The sequence below is a fragment of the Tympanuchus pallidicinctus genome, unplaced genomic scaffold (genome assembly GCF_026119805.1).
Source record: "Tympanuchus pallidicinctus isolate F22 unplaced genomic scaffold, pur_lepc_1.0 scaffold7, whole genome shotgun sequence".
Classification (NCBI taxonomy): domain Eukaryota; kingdom Metazoa; phylum Chordata; class Aves; order Galliformes; family Phasianidae; genus Tympanuchus; species Tympanuchus pallidicinctus.
The window spans coordinates 23,469,387-23,485,326 of NW_026294791.1; the positions used below are offsets into that span (position 1 = coordinate 23,469,387).

A 15,940-nucleotide genomic window follows, 5' to 3' on the forward strand; every position below is an offset into this window, starting at 1 on the left:
GGCTGCCTTCGTATCGCAGAGGGAAAGAAGTGCAGTGGGTTCAGGGTGAGTTGTGTGGTGAGGCCAAGCTGGAGGTACAGCAAATAACAATGAGATTTAGCTGCGATGACTGGCAGCCGTCACAACACAGAGACGTTCCAGACAAGGCTGCGGAGCCCTGCAGTGACGGAAGCGATCCTCTGTGCTAAGCCAGACACGGGCTTGCTCAGCACGAATAGCAAAACAACGGGGAGCATCCAAGCGCTGACAGGCGCTGACGGTCTGGAGTGCGATCAAAACATCTTGGCTGGACCTCACAGTGAGCATAAGAAGTGAATCCCTTCAGTGGGCCTGCTTCTAGCCGGGGGTACAGACAGACAGCTATGGACGGAGTCACAGAAGGAGCTGAGCCCAGCACAAGGCCTGGAGCCATCCTTGCATACAGCTGGGGCTGAGGGCACACTGCCAGCACGGACACAACCCTTCAGCTTCATGAAGACCTCAGCTCATCATGAAGCCCGTCTCCATGCAAAGGGTAAGGTAAGAGCTGAACTTGTCCTCATGGCAAGGGAAGACGCTGCCTGGTATCCAAGGAGGAAGAATTGTGTTTATCTCGGGCTAAAGAGGTATTATTACTCTGTCTCTGCCCTTCTGGGAAAAGCCTTGTGTTCCTTTCTATCTAGATGAAGCCTGGGGTTATTGGCATAATTATGCCAATTAACAGCATGATTTTTTTTTTCACGCTCCCGCCTGAGCAGCCTGTGCCAGGAGGCAACAGAAGAGCTTTTTGGCCTTCTTCCAGCCAATGGGTTCTTACTGGGAGTCAGGAACAACAGCATCACATTTTGGCAAAACCCTCCAAGCACAAGCGTAGGCACGTTTCCCATCACTTCTGAAATCATTACAGTCAGGAAAGGATCAGCCTGGCACCAGGCCCCCCTCAGTGCAAGAGAAACAAGCACTGGATATGGCAGGATCCCTGGGGGCAACGCTGTGCTACCCTGAAACTGGTAACCTGGGGACCTGTCCTTTCCCGTAGCTTTTATGTCTTTGTTTCCTTCCTCTTGTTAAAAATAAATGAGAAAACATCAATTACTAGAAAAAGATTAAATTATTCCCTGAAGTCCGTGAAGTTTCCACTGTTTCTGGCTAAGCTGACCATGCCCACCCTGTGATTCCATCACTTAGAAAAATCTGCCCTCTCCCAGAACAGAGGCAGTCAGAATGTAACTTTCCCACTTCCTCGCAAAAGCACAAACATTTGCATGATGTATGCACATGCTATGCCAAGGATACATGTTTTCTAACAGCTCAAGATGCCAGCAAAGGAAAGAGAAGGCACCTCCAGGTCTCTGTTTTTCTGAGGAGCACAAGGCTTCAGTGCCCCACACTGGTTCTCACTTCCTTTTGTCCTACATTGTGCTCAGGAAGGAGATGAGACCTTCATGGCCCCAGCTCTCCCAGCATGGTGGGAAGGGAGGTGGCACCTCTGGATGTCACCAGCTCCAGCACTACCTGCTCAGGTCCCCAGGTTCACAGAGCTGGCAGGAGCCTCCAGTGCATTTCAGATCAAGTCTATGGATAGCAAGTATGTCCTGCCCTAGCTTATAGCAAAATAAATGGGAAGAAAAGCCTGGTTTCAGAGCACAGCTGTCGCTGTTTCTTACCCACTAACAGCTCTTCCAAACCAGGCAGCGTGACGTTAAAATGGGACTTTCAGTTCAGGTCCCCAGGCTGCTTTATAAATGCACGCCAGCGCAATTCTCTTCACGGAGAACAGGGTTATATAGGAGCTGCCACAGAGGAGACGCAGATGCCTGCAATGAGCAGCCAGGCACACTCCCCCCGCCAGCAGAGCGCAGCCAAGGTTGCATCCTCCCCCGGGCCACATTCAGAAGAGGCACGCTCCTTCATGCATGATTTTCCCATCTCTCCAGGGACCTTCCTCGCACTCTCCTTGACTCAGCTCCAAACCCAAGGTCTTACGGAGCTTTTCATACAGCTGATCTGCATGAAGCAGGAGGCGTGGGGTTGGCGCCTGTGCTGCAAGGGGAGCTCCCAGGTTTCCACTACTGCCTGGCTCTGCAGGTTTGCAGCACTGGCATTACCATGCCAGCCAGCATCACGTGGTGCATCTGCCAGCGAAGACAGCTTAGAAAGGAGATCCTCAGGCTGCAAATAGACTGAAAGTACAAGAAAGGCTGTGCTGCACTGCAGCCGGCACAGAGGTTTCCCTGCAGCCTCCCACTGAGGGCACCTGGGAAGCAGCAGCAGCCCCTCGCTGCAGCTCAACAGCACACCTCCTGCATCCTCAGCCAGCAGAGCCAGGCTCGCTGTACATAGTTCTGGAGGAAATCAGCTCAGGATGAGCCCCCAGTAGCCAGGGCTGGCTGCAGACTCAGGGCTGAGCCATGCCCCAATTTACACAGTGTTTTCTTTTTGTGCTGGGAAATCAAGAAAGGAAAGATGTCAGCATCTCCAAGACCATCAGAGTTGCTAAGTGACAGAAGCGCTTGCTTCTAGCTCCCCTGTTTACAATATGCCCATGCTGTAAAGGAAGGAAGTGAAGAGTAAAGGATGCAAACATAGTATACTGCCAAAACACTCAGCAAAACAGCTGCCAAAAATATACGTTATCTACCCCCTTTTTGCTGCCCTGAGATAGAATTTCTACCGATCAATTACTCGGCTTTCACCTACAGAGAATTTCAGGTAATTGCAGCACTCATTAGATATTTGCTGGTTTTCTAACTGAAATATATTTCTTGACCAACACTGCAGGGCTGTCAGTGACTGCAAGGACAGCTGCAACGGACTGAGGTCTCATCACCACTTTCTTCCCAATAGATGCCTTTTGTTTTTCCAACAGGATGTGGCATTACACAGCAATTAGGAAACGCAGCAGAAATGCAGAACTGGACAAAGGAGGGATGAACGCACGCTTTGTGCGAGCTGCCGGAGAAGAAATGAAATGGTTTAGATAAAATAAAGGGCATGCACGCTAATCTGTGTCATTGGAATTATGTTGAGGATTGGAAACAGAGTTAAAAATAGACTGAATGCAGCACTGCTGATAAGAGTTGAGAAATTTGCCGTCACTGAGCTGGATGGATAATAGACATCCTTCAAAAAAAAAAAGTGCTAATGACTAAAGAGATTTAGAGGAGAACCGTGCAGGGCGGACAGACTGCTGCACAAGCTGTGTTCCAGCCTTGCCCCTGCCAGTGACCAGCGACTGCGTGCAGCCCCGGGCAGAGCACAAAGCAGCACAGAGCTGTCACAGCTTATCTGTCTGCAGCGGCGAGCTGGCCAGCCCAAATCTGAGCGCTGACACTCACGAGCGCTCTGAGTGCCTGGGGAGGATCAAAAGCACTTTGCAAAAAAAAAAAAAAAAAAGAAAAAAAAAAAGCATCTGCACAGAAGCAGGCCAGCCAAAGGAGAAAGTAGGGCACTGACTTGTCCCGCTACGTGAAGGAGAATAATGCAGAGAGCAACGGACGTGAGATCTAAGCAACTCCCTGCACAGCCTCGCAGGAGCTGGCATGCCCCAGAGCAGCAGGGGCATCACCCACCAAATGGACTGCAGTGTCCCATCACTGCTAGCAAGAAATAAACCTGGTGGAGCACTGTGAACCTCAAGAGCGGTCCTGAGCTTTATTCTCACAGCACTCAGCCCATCTATACACATCTGCTACCAGCCTCGGGGCAGAGCTGGGGGTTTGCAGAGATGCCAACAAGCAGAGCTCCTGGAGGTGTGGAAGAATATGGGAAAGAAGCAGAGCTGGAAGGGAAGAGGATGGTCAGAGTGACATTTAACCACAACGGGAAAGCAGTGGGGATAGATGCAAACACACAGCCCTGCCAACCCTGGAGCACCTTCTTCCCCTCGCCACCCCAACACTGTCCTGCGGGCAGTGCAGCTCCCTGCTCTCCCAGCTCTGCTTTATGCAAAGAGCAGAGCCTCAGCACTCCAGGAGGCACGCTGGGCTCCCTCCTGCTATAGGAAGCCCTCTTCCATGCCAGATGCATCCTTCAGGCAGGCATCAGGCCAGCACTGGCTCCCTGCAGGGTCAACAATGTCCCAGCTGCAGCACCATGCAGGCACTCCTTTTGCTCAAGTGACATCAGGCACCTCTCAGAGGATGGTGATGGCCTGCAGCATGTCTGCCAGCGCATACGAACTGTCCCAAGAGTGCCCCAACTGCTGCATTGACCCCTCCAGTGCCTGGGCAAGCACTGTGAGCTCCACAGGGTCCCGCCGGCTCTTGGGGTTCGGCTGGCAGAACAAGATCTCATTGACCTCCTCATCGATGCGGCGTGCATAGAGCAGGGGAAAAACTTCCCTGAGGGTGGCCAGGACAGACTCCTTCAGCTGAGCATCACGGCACACCAGGTTGAGCACAAAGACCCCTGCAGTAGAGAAAGAGGCATTCAGGACAGTGCCACCCATGAGCCTGGCATCCTGCACAGGCCTCCATGCACACCCACTCTCTACACAAACAGCTGTATCAGTACCACTGGTGCTACCAGCTCCATCTCACACGCAGCTTTGGGCAGCACAACGAGTGCCCTTGGCCCAGCTCCATGTCACTGGGAGCTGGGATTTGCTGGGAAAGGCAGCTGCCACACATCAGTCACAGCAGCACAGCCACTGCTTTCCAGGATGAGGAACCCACCACCCAGACCCTGTCCAGGACCAACCAGCCCAGCCCTGGCTCTTGCAAGCGCACCGCCACCAGAGCCCACCTCATACCTTCTGGCTTGAGAATGGTTTTAACTTTCTCCAGGAAGGGCTTCTCCACGAATGCCAGAGGTGGACAGCTCATTCCCACTGTGAGGTCTTTACTGTCCACATCAAACATGATGGCATCATACTGAGCTGGGGCTGCAAGAAGGAACACGGACTCATTATTCCATGGCACAGGGATGAGCCACACTGGGTGGGGAAGCAGCAAATATAGTGGCCAGGCTCCCCCCTCTGCCACTTCCAGCTGCTTCTTCTGACAGCACCTTCTGGACTGGGGAAAGACAGCAAATAGAAGGTCTCCTGCACACACACTGACAAGGACAAGTCTGCTTGCTGCAGGGACCTGTCAAGGTTGGAGCTTGTGATACATGGCATGAGGTGCTGGAGAAACATGGGGAACACCATCCCACAACATGGCTGCTGTGGAGGGACAGGATAGCACAGGGAGAGGCAAGAGGTAGAGTTGGAAACCAGTAGGAGGGCAGGACAGGAAATAGAATTAAAGCTCTGCAAGACAGTACCTTCAGCTGCAAGCTTGGCCACGTGGTCCAGGCCATCAGCAATGTGCACCTGCATCCGGTCGTCCTGGGAGAAGCCAAACCAGCGCGTGGCCACCTCCAGCATGGAGGGGTCAATCTCCACTACAGCCACACGGGCCTGCGGGAAGTAGTCATGGACGAAGAGGGGCAGGCTGCCGCCACCAAGTCCCACCACCAGCACTGCAACTGGGGCTCCTGCCAGGGGACAGAGCCCAGGTGAGCTGCCAGGACTGCCACACTCCCTCTGCCCATCACATCCCGCCTGCCCCAAGCTGCTTCTGGCTTCACAGGCTGAAAAACCCTTCCCACCTCATCACCTGGCAGGGGGTCAGAGCTGCCCAGTAGGCAGAGCCCTGCCACCATGGCCTTGTGGTGCTCACAGCACAGGTAGCTCTTGTCAATTGCCATAAGAGGCTCCGCAGGGCAAGGCTTCTTCTTGTCTTTCTTCCGTTTCTTCTGGCCTGAAAGAGAGAAGGCTGGAGCCAGGGGTACTTTCTGGGGACTGACCACCCCAAACCCAAGTCCCACCAGCAACGCAGAGAGCAAAACCCCATCCACATCTGCACTGAGACAAGATAGACAGGCCCCAGCGTGACTCTTCATCTTCTTCCTCACATTCATCTCACTCCCTACCACCCAAAGTCACCCTCGCTCCTGCCCTGTCCCTAACCATCTCCTCAGCATACCTGGGGGAGGTGCAGGGGCCAGGAGCCGGGCCTCCGACTGCACTACGTTCCTGTTGCTGAGGAAGACGAGGCGACGGAAGTAGCACGCATCGTTCCCCTTGACGTCCTCCACGACAAACTCCCCACTCAGGGGGCTGGTGCCACAGTGCCATACTTTCCGCACCCCAATGTCCCCTCCCACAGACAGGAAGGGCACCTGCAGGGAGGACAGAGACTCGTGGCATCTAGGCTATAGGGACTGTGTCTGGAGGGGTAGGATGAAGCTGACATATCTGGAGAGCAGCAGGATGAGCTGTACGCAGTGCACAGGACACTGGGCTCATCCTGATCTATGTTGGGGTACAGCAAGCCAGCACATGAAGGCCTTTTACAAGAAGGGCTTTATGCAAGAAAGAAAAGACAGAAGAGATGGAAGAAGTTAAAGGTGGAAAGATTGAGCTAGATGCTCTCTAGTTTTTGGCATGGCCTTTATTTTTTGTGTGTGTGTGTTTGGCATTCTGGGGTTGGCCCGGGCAATGGGAAAGACAGAAAGCCAAGTGAATGAGCTCACCTGTTGCCGGGCAGGGAGGCCCGGCGGGGCCAGCTCCATCACCTTCCCCGACAGCTCTGCCTGGATGCTGGCCATGCCCTCGTAGTGCTGCTCCCTGTGCAGGGCCACGGTGACCAGGCGCCCAAAGCCCGCGCTGGCAGCCAGCTGCCTCCGCCCTTCCTCCGTCCCAAAGAGCCACTCGGTTTCTCTGCCCTGCGGGACTGCAGATGGGGGATGCAGTCAGGAGAGCCCCAGTCAGGTGCTGGCCCCTGCACAACCACTCTGGAGAGGAACTGTAGGGTACAGAGATTTCACAAGGAGGCAGCACTGCCTTATGCCTTATGCCTAGAGCAAGGCTGCATAATCAGTGATCAAAAGGACCTTTCTCAAATTGGGCAGGCTTGTGTAGGAGCCATATCTCATGGTAAAGGGGTGTCCAATAGCCCCAAAACTTATCTGCGGTTTGTGCTGAGCCTCAGGCTCTGCAGACACACAGGAAGCTAACAAGGCTTCTGGCAGAGCTTGACAAATCTCTGTGAGTAAAACCCCAACCAAACCACACAGGGACAGATGATTTCCCTCTTCAGCTCCAATTCCAGCAGACCAGGACCACTGCTGCTATAGCAGCTCCCGGAGTTTGTCTCTTTGCAGGCAGGAAAGGCTGTACTCACTGATGAAGATGGCGAAGCGATTGTCACGGGAAAGTTTCACCGCAGGGCTGTCGACTACATGCAGTGTGTAGCGGGGCCTCCCACTGGCTTTATCGCACAGATCCAGGGAAAGCTGCTCCCCACAGGGGGCTTTGCTGACCTGGCTGCAGAGCAGGGCGTAGTGCTGCCTGTCTTTCACCGCCTCCACCAGCCGCTCTGTGCTCTCCAATCGCAGTGGCTTGTCCTGCTCCTCGGAGCAGATCTCCAGGATCTGCAGAGCAGAGCCAGGGATCTTCCTGAACTTTGTCATGACGTAGACAAAGACTGGCAGGACAAACTGCTGCTTGTCCCCGCTGGAGGCCACTTCATGAACACGCACTACCCAGCCCTCCTGGGAGAAGTATTCCACTGCTTTCTTCAGCACATGGGCTTGAGCCAAGGAGACGCAGAGGTAGCGCCCTCCCACCTGCAGGACCCGGCTGATCTCAGCAAACATCCTGTCCACCTTAGCCAGAGTGACCTCCTCATCATCGGTGAGTATGGCATCCAGCGTGCCTTTGTCGAGGGCCACTTGGAAGTGGGCATCCGGGAAGTCCATGTGAAGCATGTCCATCTGCAGGTACCTCATCTTTGGCCTCTTGCTCGTGCTCCGCTCCTGCATCTGACGGATCACAGCGTCGCTGATGTCAATGTTCACAATGTCCTCACACATCCCTGTGTCATACATCTGCTCGCTCAGCTCCGAGTTCCCACAGCCGACCACAAGAACCTGGGAAGCGGGACAAGAGGAGCAGTGATGGTGAGGGTGCCCTGCATACACATCTCAAAACGTTTCACAGTGCAACAATGGGACATTAACCAGGAGCCCTCAGCAAGAACCACATCCATAGCACCTCCAGATACTCCCCATGGCCCTAACAATCATTCCATAAAGGTACGTGGGCACAGAAGCAACGTGCCTACATTGCCTCACTTGGGGATTATCTGGATGATTTAACACCATAGTGGAACAACATCTGGTATCTTCTGATTTCTTGCTACAGCACACTGTAAACATATTTCTTGTGCCAAGGCCTGACAGCTGAGTATGGAGCACTGTGTTGCAAGGCAGGGGAGGGGGGGGGGGGGGGGAGAATGACAAACAAAGCTCAGATGTGGAGAGCAACCCGGGCGGAACCGGGGGATCGGCAGAGTGCGATAAGAAGCACGCCAAACTGGGAGAGGAGAACCGGGCCTCACCTTGTCGCGGGGCCGCACGTACTTGAGCAGCACAGGGCACAGCTCCGGGAACGCCCCGTACCACTCGAAGGGCCGCTGCCCGCGCTGTCGGAAGAACCGGTCCCAATACCGCGCGGAGCCGAACTCCCTGGGGCTGCGGGGCAGCAGCTCCATGGCCCCGGTTCGGCCGTTCGGTTCGATCCGAGGCCGGTCCCGAACACGTGTTCCCGTACCGCGCCCCCACTGACGGCATCCGAGCGCGCAGCGCTCCCATTGAGCGCAGCGTCCGCGCCGCTGATTGGCTGCTGCCCCCGCTCCGGCTGCTTCCTATTGGCTTCCGCTCAAGAAGGGCGGTACTTCCCGCATCGGTGGCGCCGCGCCGAACGCCCGTTCTCCCGGCCCGGAGAGGCGGGCGGCTACAGGCGAACAGGCGGCTCCGGCTCTGATGTTTTCATCGGCAGAACCTGCGTGAAGATGGTGGAAGGCCTCGAACGTAACAGCGCCTGCAAGCCTCCCGCGAGGCACAAACATACAATGATCTCAGCACCTTAATTAACGTGCACCTGGGTTCTACAGGCATTTCTGAAGCAACACAAATAGGGAAGAAAAAAAACCAAACAGTATTCGTGGCTACACAGTGAACAATTTTAATATAAGCATGTGACCGAACTGAGACCTTGCAGGGATGTATATGAAAAGTAGAGCATCCAGTGTCTGCGGGCACGGAGATGCTAGCTGGGATTGGAGGGGGCCTCTGTTGGGTTGCTCTGAAGGAAGAAGGCAGAGAGCTCGCTCAGCGCACGGTACCGGTGTGAGATTGAGTTCTTTACAGCCTTGGGCAGCTCAGCGTAGCTGGAGTGGGAAGAAACCAAAGCAGTCCTCAGCAGATGAGTTGCTGCAACATGTCCCCAACACCTCCCCTTTGCCTTGCTTTGCTGCCCAACCACAGTGGGGATGTTAGCAGTGATACATGTTGGCAAAATCAAGGACTCCCATGCTGATGCTGGGTTTCTTTGTAACCCTATTTAGACCCAGAACAGTGTCTTCACGTTGCCAGCACTGCTTGTATGCAGAAACAATGTACAGAAACAAACACAGCCCCAATCCCTTCCTTTTCTTAAAATTCCCATGAAGTGCTGTAGGTAAAAAGCCACTTACGTCTGGTCATAGCCATCAGGCTGAAAGCAGGGATCCCAGCCAAAATCTCGAGGACCTCTGGGCTCAACAATTACCCCCTGCCATGAAAAAGCCAAAGAGCCCTGTAAGTCGTAACTCAGCACTGCTGGTGCAGTCACATCTGAAACACAAGCTGCAAAGTGGCACTCAGAAAGCCACAGTTGTGGCCACCCACCAAAGACTTGATGCTGCCCTAATTTCTCAGCACTCCCCCAAAACATGACCAAAATTAGCAGTGCCAAAGTCAGTGCTCCTCAGGGTGCTGTTTGCTGGCAGCCCCTTCACTAACCTCCACACCTCCCAGACCGAGAGAACTAACAATTGCAATCCAAGCAGTTACCTCACTCACTGACACTGTCCTTGACAGAGCCAATGCTATTACAAAATACACATTACAACCCCACCTACATGTGTCTGGCCCTTGAACAGCTTCACGGGCTCCTCTGGGTTTCCAGTACTGAATGCAAAGGTGCAAAGAGCATAGGCAGATTTGTCCTCAAATCCAGCCAGCAGCTTGTATAGGCCTGAGCAACACAGAGAGGATCCTGGTGTCAGTGTGATTCCAGGAGAGCACAAGACACCCACCTAGAGACGGATCAAGGGAGTGCTCTGCATTCACATGGACGAGGGAGAGGAAGAACCACAGGCATAACAAAGCTAAGCTGAACCCATGCTTTCGGCTGAAGCCCTCCTATCCCTGAGCCGCATTAATTTGGGAGCAGAAACAAAGAAGTGCATTGCCTCAGAATGACTAAAGCCCCGTGTCAATCACAGTGATTAACACTCCTGCTGATGATGCCAGTATAGAAGCCAGAGATCACAGGTCTTCCAGGTTACCTCTGTGAAAGGCAATTCCCACACACCCTGCCACCAGCCCGCGGGGGCAGAAGTCTGGGAACCCAGCAACGCAAGGATGATGCCAAAGCTCCTGGGGGAAACAACATCCAGTGAGGAAGGGAGCAGAACAGTCTAAGAGAGAGAGCACAAAGGGACAGAGCTGGACAAAGGAACCAGCAATGAAGCAGGCAGCCAGGTGGGGGAGCACACTCAGCAGCACACAGCACAGGCAAGGATTCCCATGGCACATTTGTGCGTGGCAGCCCAAGCCTGGAAAGAACAGTTACATGCAGACAGTGCTATAAGAGGCAGTACCTTCTGGCTTCAGCTTTTCCAGGAACCATTTTCTGAAGGGGGAAAAAAAGGAGGAAAGACAAATTTTTGCTGATATTACTCAGAAACACAACCATCCTTGAAGCACTGTTGCCTATGTTTTCACAGCTCTCTGAATCCATATTAAATGTACTGTCAAATCACCTCATTCTAGGCTATTTACAAATGAAAACAAACTTAGTTCTTAAATTAAATGGGACACAGGGACATGGGAATGGGAAAACAATGGTGGGGTATTTAATCTTAACTTCTGTGCAAATAACCCAGTTCTCACGAGCATGAACAAGCTAAAATACATTTCTTGATTCCACTCGTTCACATTTTACACTCATTTGTAGTGCACACTGCTTTTATGACTCTGATTAGCTTAGCAGAGAGTTTGAAAAAGTTAATCACAACAGAAGATAATCCTAGGAACTAAGAACGTACATTAATAGAAGAAATACACAGCAATGTAACAATCCTGTACCAACAGGATCAAAACAGGCCCTTATGAGAATCTAAGGGACACTCACATAAGAGCACTCCTGACACACCTGGTGTCTCAGAGCTTGGTGTGGAGCTCCCAAGCTGCAAGAGCAGGCACCCAAGACTGGGAACATGAGGCAACAGTTCAGATCTGTCTCTCCTGTCCTGTACAGTGCATTACAGCACTCCTCATGTCCTGCCCACAGGATGCAGAATTAAACAGAGGACACAGAGCACCTCCCTGACTCTACTACCTCTGGTGCATGGACTGTTCCCTGTGAAGCTCATCCTGCCAAGCTGTATTCCTCGCTCTAGGAGGAGAAAAGCAAGGCAGGTTCCCATCTACTTACATGTATGGTCCTGGAAGTCCCCCCAGGGCATTGAAGCACAAGCAGGTGTCCTCTATTATAACAGGCCCCCGAATCTGCAGCAAAAGCAATATCATGCCTCAAGGAAGGTACTACCAGACTCATTTCCCTACTCAGTGCTGGTCTCATGCACCCTAGATAACAAGAACAACTCAGCAGCAATCAAAGCCCTCCCTTCAGTGTCAGCCCTCACCACACAGCCCACTGCGTCCCCAGCAGGGGCTGAGCGATGGCAGGGAGGTCCTCCCACACAACAAAATGAGCAGAGCTGCACAGCCCTGGCCCTAACGGAGCAGTGGAAGTGCCCAGCACGAGCTCCAACAGGTGGAAAATTCCGCAGCCCACAGCCGCCAGGGCCGCACTGAGGGACACGTCGCGTCTGCTCGTTGCTGTGGGGACGAGAGACCATGGGGGCGGCAGCAGTGCTGTCTAAGGGCAGCGCCTGCCCGCGGAGGAAGGACACGGCAGCGGCGAGGGCCGCAGCCAGGCCCCGCCCTCCCCAAACAGCCGAAGCGAACCGGGAGGCGCTGACCTGCCGGGCGGCCTCACGGCACTTCTGCACGGAGATCTCGTCCGGCTCCCCCTGGTACTCGGGCACTGGGGAAACACACGGGCAGTCGCTGAAGAGGAGGCGGCCGGGCCGCGCCGCGTCGTCCCCCCCCCCTCCCCCCACCAACTTACGGTCAATTTTCTTCGCCACCAACGTGTACGGAGAGGAGTCCCCGAGGATCTGAGTGACCTACGGGAGGCAAGGGGGAAGCACGGCCTTCAGCCCCACCTCCGATCCCGCTCTCCGGCCTCCGCTCGGGCCCGCGGGCCCCAAGGCCGCTCATCGCCAGGCGACCGCCCCCCACCTCCTCCAGCTTCTTAGCGTTGCCCGTCACGAACACCACGCTCCTCCGCACCGGTGCCGCCATGCCGACCCACGCCTGCGCGCTGAGCAGCCAATCACCAGCCGTGGCGCCGTGACCCTCGGTAGCACCCGGCCAATGGGAACGGCCGAGCCTCCGCGGGCAGGCGCGTTGCTTTTCCGGGTACGCGTGCGCGGGATCGCGCGAAGCGATCTCGCGTGATCTGCCTCGTCGCCATGGAGACCGGTGTCTCCGCTGCCGCTTCGGCGCCCCCGGCCGGGTCGCGCTCCGCCCCGGGCCCCCTCAGATCGGCGCCGGGCCACGGATGCGGGAGGCGGGGACGGCGCCCAGCTCTCCCTGCCCTGTTTTCCCCGAAGCCATGGAGATGATGGAGCTGGGCCCTGGGCTGCGCTCCACGCCTTGCTGTTTACTCCAAGCTCTGGCAAGCCTGCGAGCTTGGTGCGACTGCAGATTTCCTGCGTGGGAACGAGCAGATTTCATCCTTCTGAACACACCTGCGGGAGCAGCTGGCCCGTCGTAAAAACAGGGTCAAAGGATGCTCCCTTGTGGGTCCTATCTTTTAATTTGTAGAAAAACAAAACAAATCCTACCCAGATGCATCACAGAGCTCTGTGTTGGCTGTAACCCTGGGAGAGGAGCTGAGCCCTACAGAAATCACAGAATGGCCTGGATTGACAAGGACCACAGCGATCATCTAATTTCAACCCCCTGCTCTGTGCAGGGTCGCCAGCCACCAGACCAGGCTGCACAGAGCCACCTTCAGCCTGGGCTTGAATACCGCCAGGGATGGGGCATCCAGAACCTCCTTGGGCAACCTGTTCCAGTGCATCACCACCCTCTGTGTGAAAAACTTCCTAATATCTAACCTAAACCTCCTCTGTCTCAGTTTAAGACCATTCCCCCTTGTTCTATCACTATCCACCCTTGCAAACAGCCGTTCCCCCTCGTGTTCATACGCTCCCTTCAAGTACTGGAAGGTCACAACGAGGTCTCCCCGGAGCCTTCTTTTCTCCAAGCTAAACAAGCCCAGTTCCCTCAACCCTTTTCATAGGTGAGGTGCTCCAGCCCTCTGATTGTCTTACTGGCCATCCAGAGCCCTAACACTCAATGCCCAAAAGGCATAAGAGAGTACTGCCCTGTCCTGCCCATACGCAGGATCCCAGGATGTCACTGCAGAACCCGGCACCCCTCCTCGCACACTGCTGTCCCTGAAACTCCATTTTACAAAGGACTTCACAAGGGAGAACTTTCTCTTCCTGTAAGAGCAGAGCCAGGAGCACAGAAGCCTGTCCCTCCTGCTTCAGCACAGCAGCCATCCATTTCTGCAGCCTCCTATCCATAGGCGCAGGGACCCTCACGTCCCACTACACAGGTCCCACTGGCAAGCCTGGAGGGAGCAGCAGCCCTGCAGGAGGAATGGGTCCCACCAACAAGCCTGGGAAGGAGAAGCAGCTCTGCAGGAGGATCATAAAGCACCAGCCAAGGCACACCACTCCCTGTGAAAACCAATCGCGTGGAAAACAGCAGCTAATGAGAAGATCTGGGCAAAAAAGAAATGGATAAAACAGACACTATGCTTGGGTGGAGTTATTTTTGTTGTGAAATCTTCTTCATAACATCTCCTAAGTGAAAACCAAGCCCAAAGCATGCAGGCAGCTTCTTCCCATCCCTGCTGGGAATAATAGCCCTTCCCTATTACTGCAGCTCTCCCTGCAGTCAGGCCCTGGCAGGACAATAAAGACCAAGGCGGTGTTATGGAGAACAAGGAGGACTGCTCCATAACATAGCTGAGACTAGATACTGTAATGGCCTTTTCAGCCTTGAAAAGCAATAAACTGCTTGATAAATTTTGTCACTGTCAACAGAACTGTTATTTGCTGTTGACTCAGTTTTCCAGCAAGAGACAGTCTCTTGAGAAGGTTTGTGCTTAGGATGACCCTGCTGCTCAGGGTCTTGAACCTAAAACACCATCCTGGCAAACCAAAGGAGAGTAGAGTGCTGAGGTCCTTGGCAGCTTTCTCTGCCCAACATCTTCCGTACAAACACTTATACCCCAACGTTCTGCATGAGACTGCAAAACCACCTGGCCAGAACTGAAGCAAGCCAGCTTTCCAGGTGCCCTGGGGGCACCTGCTTCAGTTCCATTGCTATCGGAGGATGAACACAGGAGGAGGGTGTAAGGCTCCTTCTCTGTGGATCTAGGTCAGCAGAAAATGCATCTGCACCTTTCTGTGGCAGCTTATTGCTGTGACCTGGCTAAGGACAACTATTCTCAGAGCAGTACGCTCATGCTCACAGGGATCATTTAATGCAAACTGGAAACTCTTTCTATGGACAGGCTGCTGGCAGATATCCACCAAACCCAGCAAGGACAGAGCTCTTCACAGATGGCTTTGTCGTTCTTGCAGTTCACATCCATCTTTGCCACTCCAAAGCAATACCTGCACCACGCAGGGAATAGAGTCCCCAGGGAGCCAAGCTGTAGCTGTTCCTTGGTTCAGTGGAGCAGGCAAGAGAGAAGGATGTAGCAGAAGCTCCTAGGTTTGGCAGCTAGTAGCAATTATTTAATACAGCAGGATCACCAAGAGGCCTTCATGCAACCAGCATAACCAGCACCCATTTACCAAGGTCCAGCTCAGGATGGATGTGAAGTCCTGACACATTCTTGCAGCATCTAGGTCCTTCTGTAAGTAGCAGCAGCACGTGCAAGATGAGTCCTAAAGAGAATGCCAGAGGTGCCAATAGGGCCTTCAACAGTAAAACCTGCCCCTCACAGGCAGCAAAAGAGCAGGCAAAGCATAGTCATAACATGGGCTCACAGTGCTGCTTCTCACTTTCCAGCTGGCAGGAAAAGGCCCCCAATACTCCAGTGAGTCTTGCAGCCCTGCTGAATACAGACAAAATCCCCCTTCATCTACCCTCTCAATCTTTTGCAGCTGGAAAGCAGCCAAAGGCATAGCCTGGGTGATTTTTACCTCTTCCATTGAATGTATGGTTTTGCCCTCAGGATCTAAAAAACGTGGCAACGCGTTAGGAGGAAAAACCCAGCTTGGCTTTCTGATTCCCACCTGGAGTGAACAAGGCACACAAAAGGGAAAAGCACTATTTATACACAAGCAGAGTAAGTAGAGCTTGTAATCACATCTAGCACTCCAGCCTGCTGTGCTCACTTCTAATCCTCTTCTCTGCATGGAGCAGCACCACCACTCAGGTGGAAACTGTGCATGAGGTCCTGGGGGCAGGTCCATAAGGGAAGGCTGGGTGGTGGCATAAGAAATTCTCGGGGGCACTATTTCCCCTTCTGCCCCAGTAAAATTCCTTCAGACACAGACTAGGAAGGACAATGTTCCTCTCGTCAGCAGAAAAGAAACAGCACAAGAACCAGGAGAGTGAGAAAAAACAGGAGAGTGATTTCAGCTGAAGTTCTAGGCTCAGTGCAGGAAGGAACTAGGGTCACAAGATAAAGTGCAGACAGAAATGCCATCAGTGCCTGAGACCAAGCTGCAGTCAAACAGAAGGGGACTCATGGCTCTTGTGC

General features: G+C 53.8%; 2 protein-coding genes across 4 annotated transcripts; both read right to left on the reverse strand.

Annotated features, from left to right (window-relative positions):
- Positions 1-2,714: 2,714 nt before the first annotated feature.
- Positions 2,715-8,866, reverse strand: METTL13 (methyltransferase 13, eEF1A lysine and N-terminal methyltransferase). The gene is made up of 8 exons (XM_052665624.1): positions 8,370-8,866; positions 7,152-7,899; positions 6,502-6,701; positions 5,952-6,147; positions 5,583-5,726; positions 5,248-5,460; positions 4,733-4,864; positions 2,715-4,389 (listed from the first exon to the last, which is right to left on the reverse strand). The coding sequence occupies exons 1-8, from the start codon at positions 8,520-8,522 to the stop codon at positions 4,115-4,117; spliced, it is 2,061 nt and encodes a 686-aa protein (XP_052521584.1). The 5' UTR covers positions 8,523-8,866; the 3' UTR covers positions 2,715-4,114.
- Positions 8,867-8,971: 105 nt separating this feature from the next.
- On the reverse strand, positions 8,972-12,517 carry ITPA (inosine triphosphatase). 3 transcript variants are annotated; one of them, XM_052665630.1, is made up of 8 exons: positions 12,385-12,517; positions 12,212-12,269; positions 12,063-12,127; positions 11,513-11,586; positions 10,677-10,708; positions 9,933-10,048; positions 9,507-9,583; positions 8,972-9,200 (listed from the first exon to the last, which is right to left on the reverse strand). In XM_052665630.1, the coding sequence occupies exons 1-8, from the start codon at positions 12,445-12,447 to the stop codon at positions 9,080-9,082; spliced, it is 606 nt and encodes a 201-aa protein (XP_052521590.1). In that variant the 5' UTR covers positions 12,448-12,517; the 3' UTR covers positions 8,972-9,079. The 3 variants fall into 3 exon arrangements, with proteins under 3 accessions (XP_052521590.1, XP_052521589.1, XP_052521588.1); XM_052665629.1 differs by lacking the exon at positions 9,507-9,583 and having other exon boundaries at positions 9,084-9,200; XM_052665628.1 differs by lacking the exon at positions 8,972-9,200 and having other exon boundaries at positions 9,573-9,657.
- Positions 12,518-15,940: the final 3,423 nt, after the last annotated feature.